Source organism: Onychomys torridus, chromosome 8 (genome assembly GCF_903995425.1).
Source record: "Onychomys torridus chromosome 8, mOncTor1.1, whole genome shotgun sequence".
NCBI lineage: Eukaryota > Metazoa > Chordata > Mammalia > Rodentia > Cricetidae > Onychomys > Onychomys torridus.
Window position 1 is genome coordinate 15,713,337 of NC_050450.1, and position 27,864 is coordinate 15,741,200.

The 27,864-nt window shown below is 54.2% G+C and overlaps 2 protein-coding genes across 3 annotated transcripts in view; one reads left to right on the forward strand and one right to left on the reverse strand.

Annotated features, from left to right (window-relative positions):
* Positions 1–27,864, forward strand: part of LOC118589973 (coronin-7) — a 57,596-nt gene that overhangs the window by 23,146 nt on the left and 6,586 nt on the right. For both annotated transcript variants that reach the window (XM_036197699.1, XM_036197700.1), the window contains exons 8-15: positions 5,243–5,329; positions 5,771–5,853; positions 25,749–25,803; positions 26,146–26,203; positions 26,287–26,432; positions 26,508–26,600; positions 26,759–26,890; positions 27,523–27,649. In XM_036197699.1, coding sequence (XP_036053592.1) covers positions 5,243–5,329; positions 5,771–5,853; positions 25,749–25,803; positions 26,146–26,203; positions 26,287–26,432; positions 26,508–26,600; positions 26,759–26,890; positions 27,523–27,649 — 781 coding nt within the window. The remainder of the gene's footprint in view (positions 1–5,242; positions 5,330–5,770; positions 5,854–25,748; positions 25,804–26,145; positions 26,204–26,286; positions 26,433–26,507; positions 26,601–26,758; positions 26,891–27,522; positions 27,650–27,864) is intronic.
* On the reverse strand, positions 10,315–20,919 carry Vasn (vasorin). The gene is made up of 2 exons (XM_036197701.1): positions 20,727–20,919; positions 10,315–12,955 (listed from the first exon to the last, which is right to left on the reverse strand). Exon 2 carries the CDS (start codon positions 12,944–12,946, stop codon positions 10,925–10,927), a length of 2,022 nt encoding a protein of 673 aa, XP_036053594.1. The 5' UTR covers positions 12,947–12,955; positions 20,727–20,919; the 3' UTR covers positions 10,315–10,924.

A 27,864-nucleotide genomic window follows, 5' to 3' on the forward strand; every position in this document is an offset into this window, starting at 1 on the left:
GTGCAAGGCCCTGGGTTCGATACTTAGCTAAAAAAAAATTCATTTTTATTATTCTTTTAAAAATATTTATTTTATATGTATAGTTATTTTACTTGCATGTTTGTGTACCCCTCATGCATGTAGTGCCCATAGAAGCCAGCAGAGGGCATTGTGTTCCCTTGGAATGGAGGTTACAAATGGTTGTGACCTGTCATGTGGGTAAAAACCTTGGTCCTCTGCAAGAGCAGCCAGTGTTCTTAACCACTGAGCTATCTCTCCATCCCCAACTTTTATTATTTTTGAATTATGTATCTGCACACGTGTCTGGGTAAGGGTTTGTTATGTGAGTGCAGATGCCTGCAGAGGTCAGAGGCATTGGATTCCCTAGAGCTAGAATTACAGACTTTTGTAAGGTGCCTAACATGGGTGCTGTGAAACTTGGGTCCTCTGCAAGATCATCATACAGATTTTTGTTTTGTTTTGTTTGGCTTTTGTTTGATTTTTCAAGACAGGGTTTCTCTGTATAGCCCTGGCTGTCCTGGAACTTGTTCTGTAGGCTGGCCTTGAACTCAGAGATCCGCCTGCCTCTGCCTCCAGAGTGCTGGGACTGCATGATGCACATTTAACCCCTGAACCACTTCTCTAGCCCCAGGATTTCTATTTCTTTCTTTCTTTTCCTTTTTCTTTTCTTTCTTTCTTTTTTTCTTTTTTTCTTTTTTCTTTTTTTTTTTTTGAAAAAAAGAATTAAGAAATAACACTGCATTTTATGGGCATGAGCATTTTGCATGCATGTCTGTGGCACCACTGCTGCCCTTATAGACAAAAAGAGGGTATCAGATCCTCTGGAATTTGAATTACATAGAGTTGTAAGCCACCATGTAGATGCTGGGAATCAAACCCCTGTGGGGTCCTCTGGACAAGTGGCTCTTAACAGCTAAGCCATCGCTTCAGCTCCAGGAATTTGTAGTTCTCAATAGAACTAGAAGCTGATGAAGCTTTTTTCCTAGTAGGGTGTGGTGCAAAGTCTTGTTCCCTAGTAAAGACTTAGGCCCATCCAGAGAGTCTTCCTTTGTTTTGAGGACTGGTTGGTTCCCCATGGGGAGTTAAGGATAGCCTGGGGTTCTTGTACCTTCATCCTCAAAAATCTGTTCACTTAGTACAGTATACTTCTTGGACCTGAATAGTTAGTTCTACTCTGTCTTGCTGAGGACTGAAAAGAGGCCCATCAGATGGGTGAATTGAGAGCAGTTTGCCACACTCTGGCCTTGGTCCCTGAAAAGGCTGCTGATCTCATCCTACTGGGTCATTTGGATCTCAGGTCAATGAGGTGTGAACAGTAGGCCTTGCCTGATAGGCTTTCTCTGACCCCAAGCCTCTGCCTAGAAAGAGGTACCAGGTCTGTTTTAGGGTGAGGTAGAAGCCCCTTCTCAGGGTGCCTTGCCCAGGGTTCTGGGGTACACAAAGTACCTGCCCTCCTGCCCATCAGGCATCACACTGAGCCAGCTCCTTGAGTGTTTTCTTTCTTCACCCCCTCTGCAGTGGCCTCTTTCCAGCTTGCCTTCTCCCCCATTCCCCACCCCCTTTTCCTCCCCTCCTCGGCCTCCCTAGCACCCCACAGAGGTGGTCTGTGAGTGAGGCTGAGGTGGGGCCGGTGTGGCTGCTAGCCAAGAGGCTGCACGCTGTGGAAGAGCACAAGCAGGCGTTGAGGATGTGGCTGGAGGGGCTTCAGCCAGGAGCTCTGGGAAGAGCGTGGGCAGCTCCCCTGGCCGCTGGGATGGTGCCTGCGTTTGGCTCTGAGGCTGTATGCGATGCGGGGGCAGCAGCAAGCCTGGAATGCTGCCCTCCAACCCGCCCTGCCCCCCAACTTCCGCCCAGGGCATCTGGCCCACACCTGGCTTCTATTAGGAAAACCACTGCTGGCGGCCAGGGTGGTGTGAGCTGAGGGGCCAGCTCAGAGAGACTCCTTCTGAAAGTGCTTTCTCTGAGTTCCGCCTTCCTGTCTAACAGGAGTCAAAGTGGGGGTGGGGTGGAATGTACCACCCTGATCCTACCTTTGCCTGTTCTGGGCCTCTCCTCATCTGGACCCCATGGTCCTCAGAGACCAGAGGCTGCACATGCCTCCAAAGTTGTCCTCTCTCCACTTTGGCCTGTGTCTCTAGGCACTTGATCTTGGAGCAAGCGACCCTTGGGTGGCCCCCTACTGTATTTTATACCCTTACTTTGTAGGTATCTGCTGGTAGTTGTAGTTGCCTAGGAGATTGCACACCTCCTGGAGAAGTTCCCTTTTCCTTAGAAAAGAGTTTAGAGTTCCCTGCCCTCCACTGAGAATGTTGCCATGGCATTAGAGGGGGGATGTGACTGCTCCTCAGTTGGAATGTGAACATGCCACTGTCCCCTGGTTGTGTTTGGCTGGGGCAGCTGGACTACCGCCATTCCCGTTCTTTTCTTCAGACCAGATATGGGGAGACTTGTTAGAGGACTGAGTGGCAGAAAAGACCTCCATGAGCATCAGTATGCTTCATGACCCTACAGTTTAGGCCAGCCTTGGAAGTTTGCTGGAAACCAGAGGCATCTGGACTGGTGGTGGTCCCACCTCTGCCACCTATGAATCACAGAACCTCCTCATGATAATGGGTCCTAGCTCACAAGGCTTAGGGACTTAAGGATCCCACAGCTGCATTATAGGTAATAAGGCAGACCGCCTCCTGTGTCTAGGCCCCTGGTTTCTCCATATGTGAATGGGAAGATGGAAGATGTGGACCAAGGTACATTCTACACTAGTCTGTATTTCTGCATGGAAAGCTGCCAGTGGCAGCCGCCCCAAGCCTATGGGAGCTATAGAGGTTCTGTGCTCACAAATAAGCACTAAGGGAACCAGGAATGTTAAACACACAGAGTTGTCCCATCAAAGGGAGGGATGCATGACCTGTTTATCCAACCAGAAGTCTGGGAGAGGATGTGGTTAATAGCCTGATGACCTTTGAGCTATCTGTGTGGCTAAGACCACCAGATCCTCCCCCAGACCCTTATCATGAGCTTGTCAATCTCTAGAACCCATCTTTATGATGTAGTCATGTCTTAAACTTTATTATGTACACGATATTGATTTGATTATTACCAGGAAATTTTTCACCAAATTATGCTGTTCTTAAATATGTCTAAAATAGTCTACTTGGGGTCAGATTCCCAAAGTTTGAACCAACACCAACCACTGATCATGTTGCACCGAATTACCTCCTTGGCTCCCGTGGCTCATTGCTCTACTGGCCATGGTAGGTGCACAGATGATCTGCTTCCTTCTCCCTACCTGCTGCTTCTTGGGCCCAGTCTCTATGCAGAGCTAGCTCTGTATGGATTATTCCATTCTAGCTCAAACAAAAAGGTACTTTAGTTACATTCTGTGCCCTGTTACCTTGTAAAATACACATTTGCAGCTGGATGTGATGGTGCACATCTGTAAACACATAAACCCAGCACTTGGGAGGCTGAGGCAGAAAAGCAAGTGTTCAAGACTAACCTGGACTACATGGCATGGCTCTGTCTCAGAAAACCATGCCCTGCTCCCCTCCAAAAAAAATTAAACAGGAAAACCCAGGCACAGTGCTGAACATTTAGCAGATTTTAACACCTATTCCTTACAGTAGCTGTCCAGGGAAGATGTCATTGTGCTTTTCAGAGATGAAGAAGCTGAGGCACCGAACTAACTCATCCAGGGCAGGGCAGTGGGGACAAGGGTGGGTCTGGTTCAGGGCTTCCTCTCCTAACCTTGGTTTGCTCCTCTGTGGCACTTGGTAGTGACTGCAGTGGAGTTCCTCTGTTCAGTCCGGCTGGCCTGATGTGGGACTGTCCCACAGGCTCAGGGGCCTCGTCTGCTCTGGTCTCCTAGCACAGCATATTCACACTGTGAAAGAAAGAATGCTTGACTTCACTCCCATTCCTGCTCTTTGAAACCTGGCCTGCCCCACTGTTGGCTCCTAGCACAGTTCTTGGCCCACGGGAGCCTCACGGGTTTGTTGAATGTGAATGAGTGAGTGACATGTAGACCAGTTACGAGCCATCCAGTCTTCTGCCTTCAGGAGGGACACTGCACACCGGTGAAGGAGGAACAGCTCAAATGACACTGATGACCCATAGTAGTGTGTCAGAGGCCAGCCAATGGCTTGACCCTTGTCCCGACCCCACTGCCCCTTTTACGTGGGGAGAGAAGTATGGGACCTAAGTTCTCAGGCTCCAACTCCAATTTCCTGTGCCACTGTGGCTGGGTGGGAAAGGAACAGTGAGAAAAGCCCCTTGAAGGACAGGCGGAGCATTTCCAGTGGTCTCCCACGCTGGGGTCAGCCTCTGTGTGCTGGGGAGGGGGCCCTGGGCCAGCTTCCCCAAGCTGCTTCCCTGCCTCATTCATTCCCAAGGAGGAGATCGTGGGAAGTTTGGAGGAGGCTGGCCACATTTGGGGTGAGCTATTTTTGGTAACAGGGTCCTTGTCTCAGGCTCCAGGGGCCAGGGTGACTGGGAGAGAGCTGTTTGCATTTCCTCTGGCCCCTGGACTCCCTCCTGCCAGGGCCCAAGGGGGACAGGGCCATTTGCTCTGCCTGCTGTGTGAACTTCTTTTTCCTTTGGGGTGGGGGAGCCTCAGCCTTCCTGTTTGTCAGATGTTCCAACACCCCTGAAGGGCCAGCAGGGGCACTGCTTTCCCCTCTCCAGGACGTTATCCAGAGCTTGGCTCCAGGCCCTCCTCTGGCCTGCTGGCAGTGACGGCAGGCAGCAGTAACCCTCTAATCCTGTGATTTGCACGGGGCTTTCCTCAAGGCCTGGTCCTTCCCTGTGCACTCATGGTTGATCCTCCAGGCAGCTCCGAAGAGTGGGTGGCATGGGCACTGTAAGCCTCGTTTATGAGTGAGAAGAATGAGCTGTGCAGAGGGTGTGCATTCCCCAAGTTCATACAGCTCTTGAATAAGGACCCTCAGCTGTCAGCCATCTCAGGGCACCTACAGGTGAGAAAGTGCTGCTGCCTCTGGCGCTGGAGCACCAGCACTCTGAGGAGGAGGGGAGGATGAACCTGAGCCTGGTGGCCTCTGGGTACAGAGATGCCTTCAGAGGTGGAGGCAGGACTCTTCCTATGGCACATGTGGCCTTCAGGACCTCTCCTGTTCTCTGTGGGTACTCTGACGAGTAGGCACAACCGGTCCCAGTTCCCAGCCATTCAGGAGGTCCTTATCCCCAACAGGGGCCCTAATGGCTCAGTGCTATCTCTTGTCTCCCTCAGAGCACGCAGGCCCATGAGAACAACAGAGACACGCGGCTGGCATGGACAGGCGTTCCGGAGCATCTTGTATCCACAGGGTTCAACCAGGTGTGTTTCCTCCAGCATTCACAGCAGTGCCAGCCAGGGACTTGTCTAGTCCTTTAGGAGCCTGCTTCAAGAAGGTTGGGTGAGGCCACTGGGAGGTGGGGTGCAGACAGCCAGTTCCAGGCCTGTCCATATACGGGCCGTGCAGCTGGGTCTCGGGGCCCCAGGGAATTGAGGACGTTAGAAAACTGGCAGATTCCATTTGCAGTAGCTCAGCTTGACCCCAGGAGCCATGGTGGCCCCAGAGGGACCAGAATCCATGGGGAGAAAAGCCCTTCTCCCTTGCCACCCAGAGGCTCATAAAGGGACACGAAAACCCAAACTCTCCCTCCTGTCATGATGCCTTGCTGCTCTGAGGCAGGTGACCATGCCAGGCTGCACCCTCAGACACTGGGTTCCAGGAGCAGGTAGACTCCTCTGAGCCTTTCTCTGCCTTCCTCCCAGATTCGTGAGAGAGAGGTAAAGCTCTGGGACACCCGCCTCTTCAGCAGCGCCCTGGCCTCCGTCACCCTGGACACCTCACCTGGGTAGGACCTTTGACATACTGGGAGCTGGGAGCCAAGAGTCTAGAAGGTGTCCAAACTGGCCATTGGTGATGGTCGCTGGCTGATCACTCAAGTGTGCCAGATGCTGAACCTGGGCTGCACCTGGGCCCAGCACTCCAGGATCCCTAGCTTTGCCAGCAGGGGATACTGAGGCAGTCTTAAATGGGCCAGTGAATGAACTTGTCCTGTCCTCTTGGGGCCCTGTCAGAAAAGTAGGCCCCTAGTTATGGGGTACCTTTCACTGTTTAAAGGTCCATTCAAGTGTGTTTTTGAATTTAGGGTAGGGGCTATGACTTTGAAAATGTGTCATTGGGGTACAGGTGGCAGGAATGGGCTTGCTTTTGCTGTGGATATTTTCATGGAGCTGAGGACCCAAGGACACTTGAGGTAGTGGTAGAAAGGTAGGCAGTGATAATGTGAGTTCATGGGGCAGATGGCTATGTTTGGAGGTGTGCGTTGGCAGGTACAGGTGGGCTTGGAGTCCACTGAGGTTTATGTAAGAAGTTTGCTTGGGACTTGCTTCACAAATATTCTTAGATAGCACAGGAGTATGTGGAAGAAAGTTTATGGCTATGCCTGGTGGGATCCCTTGCCAGGCCAAGCAGCTCTTTGTAGAGATCTCCTTGGTCTGTAATGGCATACAAACCAGTCACTAGCCAGCTGGCACTTAGGATAAGCGGTCTGTTGAATCTGCACAGCCATCATGAATAGCTAAGGCAATGGAGGCTCCAGGAGGATCAGAGACTTTGCCAGGCATGGCTGTAGGGGAGGAGGGAGACTCAGTCCCTGCTCTGCAGCTTAGCTATGACTGATGGAAGGGCTGATCGGGAACCCTCTGGGTGGGTTGACTGGGGAGACTAGAGACAGGAAAGGTCCTTGGCTATCATCCAGCCTATCCGTTCTAGAATATATCAGAACTGAAGAATCTGAATCACAGTGGGACAAGGGCTTATCAAAGGTCCAGAGACAAGAGCATCATGTCAGGGGTCAGGGAATGCTGGCGGAGTCGTATTCTTTAGGCCCTCAGAGGGTGAGGTGTGGTCAGAGAGATAGACCTATATCCTACCCTTTAATGTACAGGGAGAGTCTGAGATGCTGGCTTTGTTGGTTTGTTTTTTTCGAGACAGGGTTTCTCTGTATAGCCCTGGCTGTCCTAGAACTCAGAGATCTGCCTGTCTCTGCCTTCCAAGTACTGGGATTAAAGGTGTGCGCCACCATGCCCGACTTGGCAATATCTTTTTTTTTTTTTTTTTTTTTTTGGTTTTTCAAGACAGGGTTTCTCTGTGTAGCTTTGCACCTTTCCTGGAACTCACTCTGTAGACCAGGCTGGCCTCAAACTCACAGAGATCCGCCTGCCTCTGCCTCCCGAGTGCTGGGATTACAGGCGTGCGCCACCACCGCCCAGCTGGCAATATCTATTTTATAGATGAGGAAGGCAAAGCTGAGGCATATTCAGGGTCAGAGGCTGGGTCTCAAGAGTGGGCGGCACTGCTCTGGAGGAGACAGAGGTGCTGGGTCTTGGAACTACACAGCTAGCATTTATCTTGTGTCCCCAGGCCTGGCATTGTCTTAGCACCTTATCTCCAGACCTACTCAAGCCAGATGACCTGTCCCTGCAGGCCTCCAGCAGAGTTGCTGTGGGTGTGAAGGGCACCACCAATCAGGTACTTTTCACCTAGCACTTCTAGCCAATCAGACTCCACTCTCAATGGTAGTGTAGTGATGCTAAGTATCCCCTTTCCCCTGCTGGGCATCTCCTGCCTAGCGTTAAGATGGCCCCTGGAAGAGTTAACCATGCCCAGACCCCATGGTGCCACTGGCCAGGGCTGACCCTGTAATTACAGCAGTTAAGAATAGCCTCGAAGGACCAAGGAGGGCTGGAATTTGTCAAATCACTCCCAGATGGGCGTCCAGCCCTGTGCATTCCTCCTCTCAGTCCCCCAGCCCTGGCCTACGCCCTGGCAAGCTGACACCCTTGGCAGCTAGGACTCTCCAGTCTCCACAAAGCTGGTGGACATCGATGCATGCCAGTATCTAGGCTGTTCAGAGAGGTGGCAGGTCCCCGCGGCCTTGCAGGCATACTGGAAAGCAGAACCCCCCACCCCATGATTGAAGATGGAAAGTGTACAGAATGCCAACTCTGGGCACAGCCGTGGGGGAGGTTGGCAGCTGTGTCTACTCGCCACCCTTGATGTCTCTGTTACAGATTTTCCATCTTGGTTTAGGCAGGACAGTGTGTGCTCACAAGAGCCACAGGACCCAAGGGTCAGGCACATGCCCTTCCCCTCCCTTCCCTCCCAGGGACCTTTGTCACGGTTCCCATCTCTGTCCTCCCCTTGCCGTTTTGGAGTCTGTAAGGATGCTTGCCACAGTGCAGAGTAGCAGAATGTTGCCGGTCACCCTCAGGCCATGTGGCGTGCTCAGGCTGCCACCCAGAGGGCTTTCCAGCAGGTCTTGTGTGCCAGATCCAGGTTCAACACAGGGAGGAGGTGCAAGCCAACAGAAGGTTCTGCCCAGCCAAGCCAGTCCTTCTCCTGTGAAGATGGCACAAAGGGGGGAACTGCAGCCCTACCCTTGGTGGCAACAGGGTGAAAGCCCTTCCCTGTGGCTTGTCACCTCTCTAGACCAGGAAGCAGGTGTGGGGTCCCGTCCGTCTTGCCACTGTGAGATGTTACTGCTGTTTCACACGGGTGCCTTTCCTCTAAAGGAGGTCGTTAGTCTTTTTTTGTTCTTGTTTTTCGAGACAGGGTTTCTCTGTGTAGTTTTGGTGCCTGTCCTGGAACTCACTCTGTAGACTAGGCTGGCCTCGAATTCACAGAGATCTGCTTGGCTCTGCCTCCTGGGTGTTGGGATTAAAGGTGTGCGCCACCGCCACCCGACTGAGGTTGTTAGTCTTGGAATGTGAGTTTATGAAGCTCTAACAGTGCTTCTGATGAGAAGAGCCCACACTTCACACCCATCTAGCCTGACTTTGGTAGAATTACCTTCCGTGGAGGCTGCATCTTGGCCTGGTCCCCACCAAGGATGGGATGATCTGGAGACCTTTCCTGAGGGGCTCTTTCCTTTCTCTAGGCCTCCCCACCCTACCCTGCTGCCATCCCTCTAGACCAGGTTTGCTTTGCAGCAAAAACATTGACTCAGCAGTCGCTGCTCTTCAGCAGTGGCCCACAGGCCCACAGGGCCACAAAGGCCCCTTTGATGGGGCTGCCGAGAGAGGCAGGCCTCACCATGCCTGCTGTCCTAATAGAACCCAGGCCTACAGGAAATCCACCTGGGCTGCTGCCGCCACTGCAGCCTCAGCAGAAAGGGGCCCCACCCAGGCCCTATGCTCCCACCTACTGCCCCACATGCCCCACCGTCCACCTCCTCCCTCTGCCAGAGCCCTCAGCAGCCACTAATTGAATCCAGAGCTTCTTGTGGCTGAGGCTGACTGGATGCTGGCATCGACACCCCAAACCACAGGGCCTGTTCCTCAGGCCTCGCTGGGCCTCCTCCTTCCCTCAGGGGTGTCTTGGTACTAGGGCCATGGCCCACAGGACACTGATTGGCACTGGGACCTGTGAAGGACTCGCTTCTGCCTTTGCTGAGTCTGTCCACTCCCCAGGGCCCAAGTCCTCTCTCAGTCCTGAGTGAGGGTAAAGGTAAATATGATGTGTGGCCACCAGTTTTTAGAGCTACTCACACCCAGTCCAGGCTCCAGCTGTCCTTGAATGTAGTCTTGCTGCCCCCACAGCCCATAGTCTTCCTAGAAAATATTCCTTCCCTGGGGTTCCAGAATTGCTGGACACATCCCCGGGGCCACCAAATTTGGCACCATCTGCAAGCTTGACAGTCTTTTGACCCTGTCCTTGCTGCTAATGTTCTGTTCTGGCCGCCCCTTTTTGTCCATCAAACTTCTTGCCTTGGTGATCCATGTTAACCCCACCAGTGTCCTTCTTTACAGCGGGGCTTGTGCCAGGCAGTGTAGACACCAGGAAGGAGCCGGGGCCACACATACTTGGCCAGCCTAGGATTCTACAGTAAAGTCTGGAAGCCACCTGTCCTAGAATTATTTTATTATTAGGCCCTAGAATGAAGAAGCTCCAGGCTGTCATCTCTATTGTAGGCAGGGGTAGACTGCCCTTCAGAACACACAAGGAGGATGTGACCTTCCTTGGAGTACCTCTGTATCCAGTGTTTACTATGAGCCCCTTCCAACCTTCTACACAGGCACCGTGGCTCCTGCTGGCTCAAGACTGGGACTAGCTAGGGTAGTTGCCCTAACCAGTCCATTTTCTGCCTCACCCAGGTGAAGGTACTTAAAATGGGTCAGGGCCCAAGGTTGGAGCTTTCTAATGGGGGAGCTCTCAGCAGCAGCCCTGCCAAGCCCATGCCTGACCTGTGGCTAGCGACCATGGGTGTCCACAGAACACAAAGCTCATGTACCCCAAGCCCAACCAGAGAGACAGTCGATTCATTTTATTTTTTATTTTCTTACAAAAGGCCTTCATATCATCAATAGTCTTACAAAAACCAAAGTCCTTGTCACTGAGTTTGAAAAACACTTTCCCAGCATAAACGGGAAAAGATCTTTTATAAATACATTTAAAAAAGGACAAAACAATAGAAGCAAATCCATGTGTGCCCAGAGCACCTTCCTTTCCAGTTTCAAGTGTTCCTGCACTTTTGGGGCCGAGGCCACGGCCACAGTGCCTTCCCCACCCACTACTTCTGGGGCTTCCTTCACCGGTCACCAGACTCCATGGCTTGGGGAGCCCAACACGCTGTTAGCCATGTTACCAGCACATAGCAGGGCTCACCCCGGGATTGCACACTGCAGAAGACAGCGGGCACCTATATTGGACATACTGATGGCAATGACAGTTCATCTGGGCTGTAGCAGCTCACAAATGAGATCCAGCTCAGAGGGGGGCAGGGACGGGCTGCTGTCCCACAGCGCCATCATGCAGATGCCCTGTGGTGGGTGCATTGAGAACTTGCTTGTGTGGCAGCAGGAGGCTGGTGACTGAAGCCTGGCCTCCTGGCTGCGCTCTCGCTCTCTCTCTCTCCTGGCTTAGATGTAGTGCTTAGCAGGGAGGGCCCCCTGAAGGCTGGGCCCTGGGTAGCCCATAAGGGGCACCTCACATTCAGGACCACCTGACAGGACCTCTCCACCTCCCTCTGTTGCCCTAGAGCTTGGCTCCAAGGGGGCTTTCACCCCCTCTAGTTCCAGGGGCCCAGTCCCTGGTCCCACCTGCCCTTTGTCCTCAGCCGTAGCCGTGGCCCTCCCCCGCCGCACACAGTAGGCAGCTCCTGCGGCAGCCAGCACAGCTAGAAGTACGGCAGCCAGGGCCGGCGCGATAAGCAGTGGCAGATTGCCCTCGCGGGCCTGGGTCACTGGGGCATGATTGGAGCGGACAGCCTGGGGCGTGCTGGCCTCCCCACAGGCTTCCTCGCCTTCAGGTGCCCGCCCAGCTCCCAAGGGTGTGACACAGATGGAGTAGGTGGCATTGGGCCGCAGCTGGGTGACTGTGTACTCTGCAAGTGAAGCAGGCAGCCGTAAGGTCACCAGCCGCTTGTCAGGGCCGGACAAGTTCCGGTAGGTGAGGCGGAGGCTCCGGAGCTGTACGGTGTTACCCTGTAAATAGCGCTGCAGCCCCACACGCAGGGAGGTGGGGCTCACTGGCTCAATGCTGAGAGGCAGGGGCCGAGGGGGCCTGGGAGTGTCTGGTTTGGAGCTGGGCTTCATCCCTTGCCCCACCGGTCTCTCACAGTACAGGCCAAGAAAGCCCTCGGGGCACAGGCACTCCAGGTGGTGTCTCGCCCCCACGCGGCAGGTACCACCGTTCAGGCAGGTGGATGCCGGGCAGTCCTGGGGCTGAGGAGCAGGCCTCATGGTTGGTGGGGCAGTGGATGGTGAGACGGAGGCCTGGGTAGTTGGTTCTGTGAGGCTGGGCCATGTGGGAACTCGGCTAGAAGGTGAGGGTGTGGATACCCTGATGGTAGGCCTTACAGTCGGTGCTGTGGCTGTGGTAGTGGTGGCTGGGCAGCCAAAATCTGCATAATCCAGATCCAGGAGCAGTCGGCCAGCATTCTTGGGTGGGAAGTGACAGCGTGTCTCCTCAGGGCTGGCCAGCACAACACGGCTCTCACGCACCCATGGCCCAAACCAGCTCAAGGAACACAAGCAATTGAAGGGGTTTCGGGCAGCCGCTAGGAGGCGCAGGCGGGGAAAGAGATTCGAGAGGTCACTGGGCAGGGCCTGCAGGCTCAGGTTGCTCACATCCAATTCCTGCAGGGTGGTCAGGCCAGCCAGGTCCTCCGGCCGTAAGTGGGCAATGCGGGTATTGCCAGCTAGTCGAAGGCGCGTCAGGCCACGCAGGCCTTGGATCACAGATGGCATGTGCTCCAACTGGTTGTCAGAAACATCCAGGTCATGGAGGTTACGCAGTCGGCCAAAAAGCCCCTCATCCAGCTGCTGCAGCCCCAGACCAGCCAACCTCAACGCTTCCACGTTGGCAGTGTCCAGCACTCCGGATTCCAGGGCTGGGATATTGTTGTAGCTAAGGTCAAGCAGCAGCAGGCGAGGCAGGTGCAATGGAGGCAGCACCCGAAGCTCATTGTCCTGCAGTTTAAGCTCCAGGAGGTGGTCCAGGGCATCAAAGGCACCAGGCTGGATGTGGCGAATGCGGTTCTTGCCCAGGTAGAGGCGCTCAAGGCGTCGCAGGCCTCGGAAGGTCTCATTGGAGATCTCATGCAGTTTGTTGGCAGTCAGGTCCAGGTTACTGAGGTTAACAAGTGGCTGAAAGATGCCACCAGGCAGGCTAGTGATCTGGTTCTGTGACAAGTCCAGGAGCTGCAGGCCTGGTAGGCCAGCAAAACTGCCCACATCAAGTGTGGTGATGCCGTTCTCAAAGATGTACAGGCCCACTGTGTCAGGGGGTACGTCTCGGGGCACTGTGGTTCCCTGGCGGGCAGTACAGAACACTGTCTGTGGCTGGTTGCACTGACAGCCTGACGGGCAGCCCTGGACTCCAGACTCCGGGAGCAGCAGGAACAACAGCAGGAGAGATGGCAGGCGGCTCCTGGAGTGCATCTTCTGTCCCTAAGAGCAAAGCGTTTATGAGTCAGGGCTAAGGGCCGCCACATGAGGAAAGCCAGAGGGGAAGTCTCCACTCCCCACCCTCAGATGCAGCAGATCCCAGAACTTGTGAGTCAGGTCCCCAGTGCCCCTGGCCAGTTTCTGGCCCATCTCTGTCATCCTTCTCTATGTGATCATATCATTATGATGTTGTTGTCATGAATGAGCATCCAAAAAGCTCATACATGTAGAGAGGCTAGCTAGCTAGTACTAGAACCATCGGCTACTGGCGACAGCCCAGTGACAACAGTTTCCTCTTTCTGAACCCAGGCCTTCTTGCCCCAGCTGAAACCAGTCCCTCTAGCTGGCTGCATGGTCAGGGAAGGAGGAGAATTGTGGGTCCTGAAGCCCCTCCTTGTAGAGTCTGGAGAGGCAGGATGGCAGTCGGCCCGGGCGCGTAAGCAGAGAAGCTGGCTGTTGGGGCCGCTGCAGACCACTCTTGTGTCCCGCCCTTCTCTGAGTGAGGAGAGACCGCAGCAGGAAAACTTCACATGGAAACTATGGGATCCGTGTTTTTCCACTTGTGCTGTCAGACCTGCCCAGGATGGGGGCTGTGGGCCGCCAGGATGTGGCCAGTGATGAGGTTCCTAGAGGAGGGGGTAGAGGCTGGCTGGCAGCCCTTGCTTGGCAGGTGTCCTTGTCTAGGGGAGAGGGTGGCGAGATGAACTGAAACTCTTTTTCAGCCCCTATCATCAAAACATGAACTGGAGATGAGGAACCCGTGGTTCAGGTGAGGGACAGTGTTATATCGTGACCCGTGACAGTACATCAGGCGAACTCTTCAGCTAGTTCTTGGGGATTCTGCTCTGGGCCAGACCCTCAGAATGAAGAACGGCACTGTCCCCCAGAAGTGACAGTGGCCCATCCTTCCCACATGCCCGTACCTGCTCAGCACACTGCTGCCTCGGCTCCCTCGGCAGCCAATTTAGACGGCAGCTTCTTTTGTCACCCCAGAGTCACAGACGGGAAAGGGCTAGAGCCCAGGGCTTGAGTGTGACAGTGTCTGCCCCTCCAGAGCACCGTGTCTTAGCCCATCAAAGGTGGGGCTCCTACTCTTATCCTGGGATGAGAGAGGTCAACAGCTTGCTCATTTCACTCAGGCTCCTAGGAGAGCCTGAGGGCCACACCCAGGCAGTCCCCACCCTGGGTGTCCCAGAGCCCTGAACCTTGCGTGGGATGCCAGGATGTCCCCAGGCAGGCAGTCCTGCTTAATGGCTGGCAGTTCCCTTCCATTCCAGGCACCTGCTGCTCACACAACGGCCTTTTGTGCTATAGCTGGGGCCTCCCTTTCCCCACGTGTGGCCACAGCAGGTAACAAGACCCCCACCCACCCTGCCTGCCTGCCTGCCTTTACCACTACCCCATCTGTGGGTTCCCCTTTTCCAAAGCACAAGGGCCCCTTGTATGTGAAAGGGAAGAAGACAGACTGGGTCCCAGGACAGGTGAGTTAGATGCCTGGGGCCCTATGCTAGCTCTAAGTGAAAGAAAAAGCCTTGTTGCCCTGGTTAAGCCCACAGGCCCCTGTCTACCTTCAATGTTGGGAGCATTTAGGTAGGGGCTCACACTAAGAATTAACTGAGACAAGTACCAGAACCATAAGGGCCTGAGGATCCTACCAGCACCGTGGGGCTCTGCTTTAATGACCTAAAACGCTGTCAGCTGCACCCCCAGCTCCTTTACCCCACAGGATCTGTCCCACCCTCTTAACTTGGAGGATGGTTGGTTTGGCCCGGCTTCCAGATATGGGCTTCAAAATGACCTCCATCCACACCTTGCATCCATGTAGGGTGCGAGGGGCCTTCTCCTCAATCACTCTTCTCAGTGGGGCCAGGCCAAGGTCAGGCAGGAGGAGACCCTACACATGGCTAGCCTGGCCACTCTGTTGATTCGTCTCCCTGTGGGTCCAGACAGGTGGTCCTACATTCAGTTGTCCAAGCTGTGAGGCCTCGGTTAGCAGCTGGGTACTTAGCACCTCACTTGTTCTAATCATGGGATGGCCACTTGGCCAGCAGGGTGTAAGCTGGGGAATGCCCATACAAGTTGGTAGGCAAGGGAACGGAGTTAAATCAGGAGGGACCAGGTCCTGTGCCAAGAAGACCATACAGGTCCAATTCCCATTCCTCCAAGAATCATACTAAGTTTCTTTGTCTGACCCCGGCTCCACCCTCCCAGCAAGGGGAGACTGAGGCAGAAGATGGTGCTAGAGCTTTGGAAAATTCCAGTTTGCAAGCTACTGTCTATTGGCTGGAGAGAACAGTGTGGGCAGTCCTTGAAGGGAATCTGGATAGGGCAAAAGCTGAGCATGCTGGGAAAAAGGTGAGACAGTTTAGAGAGGCAGGAGACAGGCCTAACTTGAGGCCCAATTCTGCCGAAAACATTCCTGAGTCCTTTTCTTATTTATTATTTGTTTGTTTGGTTGGTTGGTTGATTAGTTGGTTGGTTTTTCAAGGCAACTTATTATGTAGCCCTGGCTGTCCTGGAACTCACTATGTAGACCAGGCTGGCCTTGAACTAACAGAGATGCTCCTGCCTCTACCTCCCACCTACTGGGAGTAAAGAGGTGTGCCACCACACCCAGCCTGAGTCCCTTCCTGGTTGAGTTCTATCTTTCACCCACAGAGCTGTTCACGGGCAGCCCTGTGGGCTTCCTTTTTTGGATGTTGATTTTATTTTTATTTATTTTGGCTTTTTGAGACAGGTTTTCTTTGTGTAACAGCCCTGGCTGTCCTGGAACTCTGTTTGTAGACCAGCTGGCCTCAAACTCATAGAGATTCTCCTGTCTCTGCCTCCTGAGTCCTGGGATTATAAAGGCATGCGCCACCACGCCTGGCTCTTGATGCTGATTTTACACAGGGAGTTCTTTTCTTTTTTTTAGTATGTAAGGTTGTTTTGCCTGTATGTATGTATGTGCGGTACCTAAGGAGGCCAGAAGAGGCTGGAGTTACAGGCGGTTGTGAGTCACCTTGTGGGTGCTGGGAGTCAAATCAGGGCCCTCTTCCAAGAGCAGTCTGTGCTCTCAACTACTAAGCCATCTCTCCAGCCTCCAACAGGGAGTTCTTTTAATAAGTTCTGAGGACATTTGGCTTGTCTGGATCTGGGTCCTAGTGCCTGGTGTATGTACACGTGGGGATGGGTGGCTTCACTAGTGTTGCTACCGCCCGTTCTTTCAGCTGGTTATGGTAGCTCTGACAGTACACCGCCTTTGTTTGATAGCTGATCCTTGTGGAGCTAAAAGTTGTGGGAAGAATTCTAGAGCAGCCCTGGGGCAGAAGGGCAACAGTGATGAAGGGTTAGGCCTCCTCCTCCTCCTCCTCCTCCTCCTGGATTCCTCACTACATTAGCCTGATTCTACCACAGCCTGGTAGACAGAGGCAGGAAGGCATGGCTCTCAAGCCTCTAGGAGCCAGGATGAAATGTTTAGGAGCCAGACCACACATCCCACCACCTTAGCATCCATTGGAGCTGGTCACAGCACCTGCTTCCCAAAACACTTGCCAAAAGGCCAGTGAACATTATTAGCCACTAAGGGTAGCTACCTGTACTCCAGGAGTCCTGTTTCCTCATTAGCAGGACCCACTGTATCACCTTCATGCTAATTAGAGACCCCTGGGCCCAGGTCAAGGCCACATGACCAGGCATCCCTCCACTCTCAAGGCAATGGGAAAGTGGGGGTGGGGGTCCTTAGTTCTGTAAAGGAATATAGGGGTAAGCTGTCCTTTGGCTCAACCTCCTGAAGCACATGACCCCCAGGAGGGGCTCTGTGAGTAAGGACAACTAAGGGCATTGGTCATCTAGCTCTCAAGGGCCCAGAATGCCCTCCACACCCAAGTGTGTGACACACTGTAGGCACCCACCCATACACATGCCTGAGGTCAGGCAGGGACGGGAGAGTGGGTGGGGTAGAACCCAGGCATTTGGTGAGCACATCAGCCCTGGAGCTGGTGCATCTCCCTGAGGCTAAGGCAGGCCGTGTGCCCAGTGGGGTGGAGACAATTCAGATAGAATCCCCCCCCCCCCTTTTTGCACACTTCTTCAGGGTGGTTACAGATAAGCTCTGTAGGTCTGACTCTCAGCTCTGGGCTCCCAGCCTCTGCCTCCTGGTGCTGGCCTGAATGGGCTCTACTCTGCTCGCCAGGCCTGGCAGCAGCCCAGCCCTAGGAGGCTGCCAACACCCCCACAACCTCCTCCCGCAGGCGGGACTGTGCCGGCGGCCAGAATGGCTGGCTCCAGTTTCGCTGACGTGTCCGAGGCAGTTCTGGGCCCTGGTTGGGTCCATCCTGTCTCCCCGTCTCTAGAACACAGCAATCCTAGCCCAACAGAGAAGATGGGTCGAGGGTCTCTATCATAAGTTCTTGCACAGAAAGTAGGGGCGAGGGGCATAGCCCAGGCTGGCGATTAAGTCAGGGGATCCCAAGCCAGTTCTGTTCAGTCTGCTTTGTGACCTCACCCCGACTCCCTGCCCTCTGTTGGCTCCCATCTCTGCTTATAACTCAAAGGGCTTTTGCATTTGAGCCACAGGTTAGGGTTACCTAGGAAGCTCCCTTAAGACCTCAACTCTTTGGGCTGTGTTCATCCTTTTAAAAAGTCAGTTAAATGAGTGTTCCTGTTGGGGAGATCCAAGCAGCTCTATTCCAAGGAAAGTCCTCTGGTGGGCCTTCTTCTGCACAGCTAGGGAAACCGTAAACAGGACAGTGAGGACATCAGCTTAACTGCTGTGTCTGTCCAGGAAAGGATTCTGGGCCTTGGAATATCTGTGGCCAGGGTGGCCTGTCCCCACCCAAGTGTCTTAAGGTGGGTGTCTTAAGTGGCCCTGTGAGTGACCTGGCTGCTGTCAGACCTGTCAGCCAGGGCAGATAAATCAGTGACTAAGATCAGTCTCTGGCTCAAGTGAACCCTTGGGTGCCAGGTGTGCCACCTAGGAGCCGGGCCACTTGTAGAGCAAGAACACCTGTGGCCCAGCCAGAAGTAGGTAGTAGAATGCCACTGTCAGCACGCGGCAGGTGATGCCACTGAGGCTCGGCCTCCTACTGCCCTGTCCCTGCCCAGGGCTTGGCACCCATTGAATAAGCTGTAACCCTGCAATTAACCCCGAATCTACCAAAACACCTTAGTCACTGCAGAAGGCCATCCACCCCCAGCCTCCCAAGCACAGGAGATGGGAAGGGAGTGACCTCAGAAGGGGTCTTCTCCTACTCAAATTCACCACGCATTGTTCTCCAAGTCACTCAGCAATCTTAGATGAACCCTCAGCCATTGTATGGTACAAGAGGCCTCTTCTAGGGTCTATGAACTGGTCATTGAACCACAATTCTACCCCCACAGTTGTCACTAGTGACCAGTGGCTGTGGCTGAGGGCCAACAAGGTTCCCAGCCTACCCCAGCTCCCTCAGTGCAAGCCAGCGCCCTCCTTAATGAGATCTCTCAGGCAGCCTCCAGGAATGCCAGAGCCTTATTGCATTCCCCAGGAGGAGCTGGCGTGTGTGTGTGTGTGTGTGTGTGTGTGTGTGTGTGTGTCTGTCTGTCCCCAACCCTGAAGAAGAACTGGCCTCTTGCCTCCCCCATCCCCCCAAACTTGAGGTGGCCTGAAGACTCCTCACACCCAGGGAGACTGGAATGAGGAAAAGCGGGGGAGGCCTGCGGCCGGCCAGCCGACAGCAGGCTGAGGGCTTGGAGAAAGCAGCCCTGGCTGACTCTGGAATGTGGAAACTGATAAAAGGAAGGAGGTCCAGTCCTCCCCTGCGAGCGCACGCCAGACACCAAAGCACCCCTACAGGCCCTGCTGCAGTCACGTGCAGACACACACCCTCTGGGCCACACTCCTGTGTGCCTGAGTGTGTGTGTTCACACACACCTCTCCCTCCTTCTCCAAGAACACACACAAATTCCACAGCAGTGAGGGGAGCTGGTTTTCTTGGCAACACAAGGGCCTTGGGCTCCACAGCTCTGGGAGAGGCTCTGAGGGGTGCTGAAGGGGAGCTCTGAGAGGTAGGGCTGATTCCCTTCACACAAGATTAGGACCTGCCAGTGGTCAAGAATGACTTTAGGCACTTACCCAAGAGAACTGTCTGCCTGGGGTGGTGAGGGGGGAACTGCTTCCTGGTGCCAGCTGGAGCCCCACTTTCCTGTTCTTAGAAGCTGTGTAGCACCATGAGGGCTCACTTAGGAGCCACAAAAACCCTGGCTCTTCTCTAGGACTTAGCCCAACTAACCCAGGGCTAGGGAATCTAGGATGGAAGTGAGAACTGAGGGTTATCTGCCAGAGGGGACTGGCCCAGGAAAGCCTAAGTCTAGGGGAGCTCACCTTCTCTTATGCCACTTCCAGACGGTGGCATCCACACACCTGGGACACCAGCCCTCCACCCCATACTCTCTGACTCTGCACCCACAGATCTCAGGCAGCTGTTGCGATGTGCAACTCCAAAGCTTGGGGACATCCAGTGCTCGTCCCCTCCCTAGGCTGGCTAGGTCCTTTCCTCTCTGGATGGGAGATGCTAGATAATGGTCTGGAGGGAGTCCAGCTGGGCTGCTCATTACCAGAGCCCTCTTCCTGCTTCTGACACACTGTTTACAGAAGTTCCTCAGGGGCTGATTCCCCTGGGAGAGGACAGTAAACTCTAGAGACTGCCCTCCCATCCCCCACCTGCCTTCCCCAGCTCTAAGGGGCTATGCTAACAGCTGGGTCCATACTGGCCTTCACTGCCCATACCAACGCACCCCCTGACAAGGCTCCAGCCCACCCACATCTCTGTTTGCCTAGCACCCAAAATCCAGCCTCGGGGAAGGGACCTTTTACATTTTGGCCACTCCTCTTCCCTAAGGGCTCTTGGCCCAGACAGGGAAGAAGGCTCTCGGTGCCTCTTCCTCTCACCTACCATTAATTCATAAAGCAAGCAAGGGGATTTCTAGACCCTCAGGTTTCTCCCACCCTGCAGGCTCCACTCCTGGGAGCCAATGGAAGCAGTCAGCAACCCTAGTGTGGTAATCATTAACTAACTGGGGGTGAGGTAGTGTGGCCGGCACCAATCAGCTGGCCTGCCAGTGGCCACAGGGGACCTCAGCAGTCTTCTGGCCCCAGAGCTTCGAGCCCAGGGACACAAAGGACTAGACTGGCTATAGGCCATTGGGTTTGCAGCCCAAGCCAGGCCCCTTCACTGGGAGAGAGAAGATACTGACACTGGAGCACTGAAGGTTCTGGTCAAAGTCCATCCCTCACCTGGGGACACACCTATCAGCCTCCCCACCCCCATCCCTCTCTAGGGCTGCCTGAATATTTGTGGGCCCCATGTTGACAAGGCCCAGAGGGTCCCAGGCGACCAGTCTGCACAAGGGCACCAGTCTGTCTGACCTCATGAGGGAAAAGTAACCAGACTTCGGCCGGGTCATCCCCCTAAAAGAGGTTTGATTCATAAAGCTGGTCACGCCAGAGGGCCCAGCCGTGGGAGGAGGAAGCAAGGGAGGGAGGTGTTTATTTTGTCTACTCAGAGCCTCAAGGGTAGGTGAGCCATGTACAAATGCACGCCCTGCATACCCTGGCTCTCCCGAGGGTCAGGGGAGGCCCCTGGCCCCACTTGGAGGGCGGGGGACAACTGGCCGTGCCTGCCCAGGTAACCGCCGAGGCCAGAGTTAGCGCTTCGCTCCCCCAATCGCAGTCCCACTGGAGAATGCGTGTGCTGGTGTGCAGGGCGAGTGTGATCAGCCCTGCCAGGCGCCCCCGCCCTCGTCCCTAGACACTCACCGGGAGGCGGCGGCCGAGGGAGCCGGGCCGTGCGGCCCACCGCCTCAGTGGGGCCTCGGTCCTTCGCCTCCGGCCGGTCCCGAGGGGTCCGGGATCCGGAGGCTGCGGCGTCCGCGTCTGCCAGCCCTGGGCTCCAGCTCCGAAGTTGGCTCGTAGGAGGCTGATCTTTCCTTAAGATGTGGGGGGTGGGACCATCTCTGCTGAGGGCGGGGCTCCTCCCCATTGGCCGAGGCGGGGTTTGGCCGAGCCTACACACACACACACACACACACACACACACACACACACACACAACACACACACACACACACACACACACACACACACCTCTGCTGAGCGGGTCATTGCTCAGAGCAGGCCTAGTCTGTACCTAGACACCTCTGAACCCCAGTGAGGAGAGATTTTTATTAGGCTGGTTTAAGTCAATCCTTAGTTTGCTGTGTGACATTGGACACATTCCTCCTTTTCAATTGAAAAACAAATAGCGACATAAATTTTCAAGGGGTAATCATTAGGGTCAACGAAGATCTGGAGAAGCAGAGGCTAGGATAGGATAGTAAGGCCAGCTGGGGTAAGGGCTTAGTCCCCATGACCAGCCCAGTCTGCCAAAGCTTAGGATTTTTCATACAAATCTAGATTTTTAGGTGTAATCTCTCAATGTGCTATTGTTGGTAGCTAATCCCAATTTCAAAAGCTAGAAAGGCCACACAAAGTGTTTCCAAGAGCCTCTTACATAAAATCTCTTATGCTGGATTTGGGATCTTTGTGTTCATGACAGCATCCCTGGTCACCTTCCCAGTTTTAAATGCAAGACTGAGACCTAGAAACAGATGTCTGCTCAAACAGTTACTGGAAGTTAAGCTTCAAGACATGCTTGGGATGGGAGGTGGGGCTGGGGACTTCAACCATAGGAGGGACCTAGGTGTTTGTTGACAGTGGCCCTTGATTGAGCGGTAGGGGGGGTGCCAGGGGCTGGCTCAGAAAAATCCCCTGCCTTGTAGGATTCCAGGAAAATGAACATTCCCCTCCCCTCCCCCTCCATGGTTTGTGGTTGAAATCATGCCTCAGAGCCTTTGGGGACTCAGCTCAGCTCCCAGATTTCACTGCTGTACCCCCTTTGTGCCTGGCCTGTAGCCACAGCCTTTGGCTGAGTCACATTAGCTGGAGACTTTTCTGGCCTCTGTAGGACTCCATCACCAGAAATGAAGGTGGTCTGGGTCTAGTTATCAGGAGCTAAGCAGGGTGTTTGTATTGTAAGTGTAGAGCATCAGCACACACACACACACACACACACACACACACACACACACACACACACACACACCACTCGTGTAGAACTGACTCCAGGTGTTCATTTGGTCTGTGTGGCAGGTTTGAAACTTTGAAGCCATTGTCAGAATTGAAAAATCAGGTGGTTTCACATTAGAATGGGGTGTCCTAGCTTGTCTTGAACAGGAAGTCTTCTGAGGCTGAGTGGCACTGTCCCCTCTGGCCAGGGCTTGGGTTCACCAATTACCCTAGGCCCAAATCCTATGTCCACTAGGCTCCTTGATCACTGAGTGTTTGGAGTCAGCTCTGTCATCTGGCTCTCTGAAGACTGAGGTAGGAAGATCACAAATTCAAGGCCAGCCTGAATAACTAACTCCACAAGACCTTTCTCAAAATAGAAGTCTGGGGGTATATCTCAGTAGTAAAGCACTTAGGATAAATAAGGCCCTAGATTCAATACCTGGTACCAGCAGGAACACATATGTGCTATGTGACTTCTAGTCAACTGTCCTCAAGCCTCTCCCCATGAACCATAGACCACCCTCTTGAGGCCCCATCCTCCGGAACTCAGGCAGCCTCCAGTGTACCCCAATTTATCTAACCTGTCATTGTTGCTCTCCGGATCCCACCCCTCAGAGCCCCCACAAAGGAAGAGAGTGTGGGATACTTTTGACCTAGCCTTGGTAACAGTGACAGATCCATGGAACCTGGACCGCTTTTGATAAGGGGCATTGCCACACTGTCTGAGGTCATGGATGGAAGGGATACCAGAGGAATTCAGAGTTGTTTCCCTGCAGCAAGCCCACCCCTGTCCTTTCACAGGTACTTGGCAGAGCTTAGGGCATTATCAGACCAAAGCCACCTCTCACCATCTAGTGAGTGACACCATTTTCCTGTCTTCTGGTTAGGGATAGTTCAGGCCTTGGACCCTCTCTGACTTTAGATTTGGGGTAGACTCTGGACTGATGTCAAGGTGAGAGCCCTTCAAGGTGGTAAGCCTAGAGCCCACAGCAGCAGGAAGGGCCCTGGCGATCTCCCTGTCCCCATTTGGCCTTCTGTCAAGTCACAGTGTGCCTTCTGCATTCCAGACCCAGATACAACCTGGCTCTCTTCACAAGGCCTGGAGTCAGGCCCGTGCCACCTGTTGGCTGTTAGTTCTGGGTGCTCTGACCCCATTTCCCTGACCATCCTGAGCAGTGGGCAGCAGGCTGCTCCTGCCTAGCAGAGATGTCCAGATGGCTGTGCCTGGGGCAAGGAGGACTGACTGGCCTGACCTGTCAGAGGAGCCATCCCTGCCCTCTGTGACTTCCTGCTCCTGCCACCCAACACCTGAGTCAGTGGGCAGGAGCTGAAGGGGCAGAATGAGGGAGGCCCAGCCAGCCTCCTTCAGGAAGTAGTTTTAGAGAGCTGGTAACTAGAGTGCCCCAGCGGGATTCACAGGGTTCTTCTCCTGTTCTTTCCTGTGCAGTACAGCAGAGGTCATAGAGCCCCCCGCCCCGCCACCAGGTCATTGCTCCCCACTCTGCTCCAGTCCTATGCTCCTTTGGTTCCCAATTTTCCCAACCTTCCCTTTCTCAGTAGTCCGTGTGAGCCCTGTTGGTCCCATCCTGCTCCTGCCCCTCTTTATCTGACACCACACTGCTGGGCATGGTAGAACAATGGGCCTAGCATGTGTAAGGCCCCGAGTCCTGTCCCCAGTTTCACAAAACAAACAGAAAGTAGTCACTGTCTTCTAATTGTTTGGCACCTGCTGCAGATCTGATTCACCAAGCCCTGTTTCATCTGGTTCTGCCTACTTGAGTCTCAGCCAGCACCTGCACTGCCCAGGCCACCACATGCAGCCTTGGCTATCCCTCCAAAGGCCTTACTCCAATACCTGCTACCAGCCTTTTGCACATAACGTTCTCCGTGTCTGGACCCCTATCCCTGAGGTGTTTGACTTCTCTCCAACACTGGAATTGAAGAAACACCCCTCCCCAGTGTCCTGTCTACCAGTCCACAACCCCAGGGAGCCCTTCTTTCACGTGTTTAATTATGAGACTGTCTGCCTTGAGGAGTAGTGTGGGGCCCGGAGCACCCTCCTTAATTTCTGCCAGCAGGCCGAGCACGGGTCAGTCCATCAAGGGAATGAAGAAATGATTATAAATGAATGAATGAGTAAAGCCACATGGAAGGTGCAGGGGCTCTAATGTCAACCCCAGTCTTGTAGGGTGACCCTAAGCCACATACCACCTCATCTCTTCCTGCCTTCTGCTGTGGTAGACAGGTCAGGCCGAGTGGAGAAGGGCATCAGTGAGGCCAACTCACCCTGCCATCCTGAGGTAATTAGAGCCTGTGTTACTCACAGGTTACCAACTTAGGGCCCTCCAAGAAAGTGTGGAGACACTGGGGGGCCCCACCCAGCTCTCCACCCACTCTGAGGCTCCTGGAAGAACACTAGTAGGCACGGGAGGAGGGACTGGACAGCTGACACAGTGGGACCACAAAGGGATGGAACTATGCTTGGAGTGTGTCAGAGACAAGAGCAAGTGGTAGACTCTCACAGTCGGGCGGTGGTGGCGCACACCTTTAATCCCAGCTCTCAGGAGGCAGAGGCAGGAGCATCTCTGAGTTTGAGGCCAACCTGGTCTACAGAGTGAGTTCCAGGACAGCCAGGGCTACACAGAGAAACCCTGTCTCAAGAATTTAAAAAAAAAAAAAAAAAAAAGGAAACAAACCAAAAAGAAGTCTCTCAAGTTCTCTTTTCCTGGATGCTTCTCCCCTAATACGAGGCCACTGCAAGGTGGTGCTCTTGGGCCTGAGACCTTCATGTGAAGGACCTCCAGGGCCCAGAGAGGGAGACAGGAGTTCATGGCCAGTGAAAAAGTTGGCCCTGGGCTGAAGCTGGCGTAGTGTCAGGGCTCCCAGCCCACTCCAACCCTCTGTATTCCCAGATACCACTCCTTCCCACCATGACCTCACGTCAGGAATGTCCTTCCTACTGGCCTGAGCTGGAGCTTCCGGGATTCCAGGGAAGCCCAGCAGCTTCAGGGACCCTTCTCTCATTGCCTGGCTCAGCTGGGCACAGGGAGTTGGAGTCTGCATGGAGGGCCATCTAAGCCTCTAAGATGTAGGGTGATGGAGTAGATGGTACCACCCTATTCTGGAGTAGTTAGAGTGGGCCCTACTGTGCCTAGGTTGCACTGGAGGTTGGAAGGTCCCTGGTTGGAGCATCTACCCTCTTAATCTCCTTGGCTGTGCTGGTCTCATAGGCTGGCTAAAGCATTGTAAGACATTATATACGAATTAGTTTCTCCTGAGTGCGTGGGGTAGAGGTCAGGCCTGAGTTCCCAATGCCCAGGGCCATTGTAAGCACCACCGGGAAGCAGAACAGCTGGGTGTGGTGGGGAGGGCGCTTAGCATATGGGCAGTGCCAGGAGAAGAGACTGAGGAGCCAGGGAGCCAGCCAGATGTAGCCAAAAGGCCCAAGTTACTGGTACCTTTTAAATTTATTTGTTTGTTTGTTTGTTTGTTTGTTTGTTTTTCGAGACAGGGTTTCTCTGTGTAGCTTTGCGCCTTTCCTGGAGCTCACTTGGTAGACCAGGCTGGCCTTGAACCCACAGAGATCCGCCTGGCTCTGCCTCCCGAGTACTGGGATTAAAGGCGTGTACCACCACCGCCTGGCTTACTGGTACCTTTTAGGTCCCTGATCTGATGTCACAGGTCTGTAGCCTTCCTGCCCTCACTTACTGGCCACTGGCCCTCTCTCCCCAGGTCTCTGATACCCCTGCTGGATCCAGACTCTGGGCTATTGGTCTTGGCAGGAAAGGTGAGCTAAAAGCTGGACCCCCCACCCACTGTCCTTGGCTCTGTGCTGGTTTCTTCCTTCTGTCCGCGAAAGAGCAATGGAAACCAGTGTGGCCAGTCCTGTGCCAGCTTCACCTCGGCAGCCAAGATGATATGACCTCTAGATGGTCCTCAGGAGGACAAGACCACAGTGTTGGCATGCCATAAATGTTGGTGTATAATATCCTTGGTGCTCACCCCACAATGTAATCAGCAAGTGAGGGAAAAGCCCGTCAAAGGTGCAGCTCAGCACCATCCAGGCTTCTAGGTGCCACTGCAGGTCTACAGCCTGGATCAGATGGAACTCAGGCTATGTGTGTTTCAGGGTGAGAACCAGCTGTACTGCTACGAGGTGACCCCGCAGCAGCCTGCGCTGAGCCCAGGTGAGTCCCTGCTCTCCCTGCCCCCCCCCCACCTCCACTGGTTTTCTTCCCTCGCTGACTCTCCCCTTTGGTGTCCTTGGCAGTGACCCAATGCATTCTGGAGAATGTACTGCGAGGGGGAGCCCTTGTCCCCCGGCGAGCACTGGCTGTCATGAATTGTGAGGTGCTCCAAGTCCTGCAGCTGAGTGACACAGCCATCATACCCATCAGCCACCATGTGCCCCGAAAAGTGAGAGGGACCTGGACAAGGGACTGGGGACTTAGAGATTTGGGCTTCACTAACTGACCACCTGTCCCTCACTAGGCTGTGGAGTTCCATGAGGACCTGTTTCCTGATACAGCTGGCTCTGTGCCTGCTTCTGATGCCCATGCCTGGTGGGCTGGGGACAACCAGCAGGTAGGGCCAAGCTTGGCTTATACTCTTCCTCTTATCCCCTGGTCCCAGCAGTCCCTGGAGATCAATCACATTTGGTTCTCAACCTCATGTCCACCCCTCCAAGGGTCTCCTTCACACCTGGCAGCATGTGCCTCCCTCAGTGGACTGCCTACCCACAGGTACAGAAGGTCAGCCTCAACCCAGCCTACAAGCCGCACCCCAGCTTTATTTCTTCCCTGGTGCCCACTATGGAACCACCCCCAGACATGGCCCAGCCTGAAGAGATGCCTAGAGCTGACACAGACCCAAGTGTAAGTACCAGGTCACCCCCTCCTACAGCTAATAAGACACCACAGTAGGGTAGTGAAGTGGTTCTAGTCACCTGCCAGATGGCCTTTCTGGTCTTCTTTAGCTGTCATAACAGAGATGGAGGGATGCTGCAGCATAGTAAAGAATTTAGCATTGTGTTCTAAGCAGAGCAGGGGTTAAAGGAACAGGGCTGGCTGGGCAGTGGCGGTACACACCTTTAATCCAAGCACTCAGGAGGCAGAGGCAGGTGGATCTCAGGGTTCGAGGCCAGCCTGTATTATAGAGTGAGTTCTAGGACAGCCAGAGGGCTACACAGAGAAAGCCTGTCTTGAAAAAACAAACAAGCAAACAAACAGAAAACAGCAGGGTTGTTCTTGAAATGCTGGCAGCTGTAACTCCTGACATAGTCCCCCACAAACTGGGAGGCAAGAGTAGCCACCTCTGTCCCCTTGGCCTGAAGCTTGCCCTCTTCTTTTGACTACCACCTGACTCATGTTTCAGCAGGCTCAGGCTCAGCCCATTGTCCTGAAGCCCAGAAAAGCCTGCAGCAATGGCCCAGAAACTGGCCAGCTGTCCCCTTTCTACTTGGTTAGTACACCCAGGGACTGTTGGCTGACCAGGTCCTTCTCTCCAGGAGGGCTTCTCTTCCCCTCCCAGCTCACTGATCTCACCCTCCACGCCATCCAGTCTGGGGCCTTCACTCTCCAGCACCAGTGGCATTGGTACCAGCCCCAGCCAGCGGTCACTTCAGAGTCTGCTGGGTAAGCTGCTCAGGGCAAGACCCTGTCTGTCCTCCTAGGCCCGATCCTCTGTCTGCCAACCCTGGGGACAGACCTTCCATAGACTAACCCAGGCTCCTGCTGCAAGGACCACTGCTTTTCGGGCTGGAGAGGAGCGTGGGCAAGTTTTATTGGACAAGTTGTGTATGCCAACCCCACAGAGGCCTACCTGGGCCCACACCAGGCTCCTTCCAGTG

What these genes read in the sequence shown, in the direction of transcription:
- Vasn (XM_036197701.1), bottom strand. Translation starts at nt 12,946, where the DNA reads ATGCACTCCAGGAGCCGCCTGCCATCTCTCCTGCTGTTGTTCCTGCTG.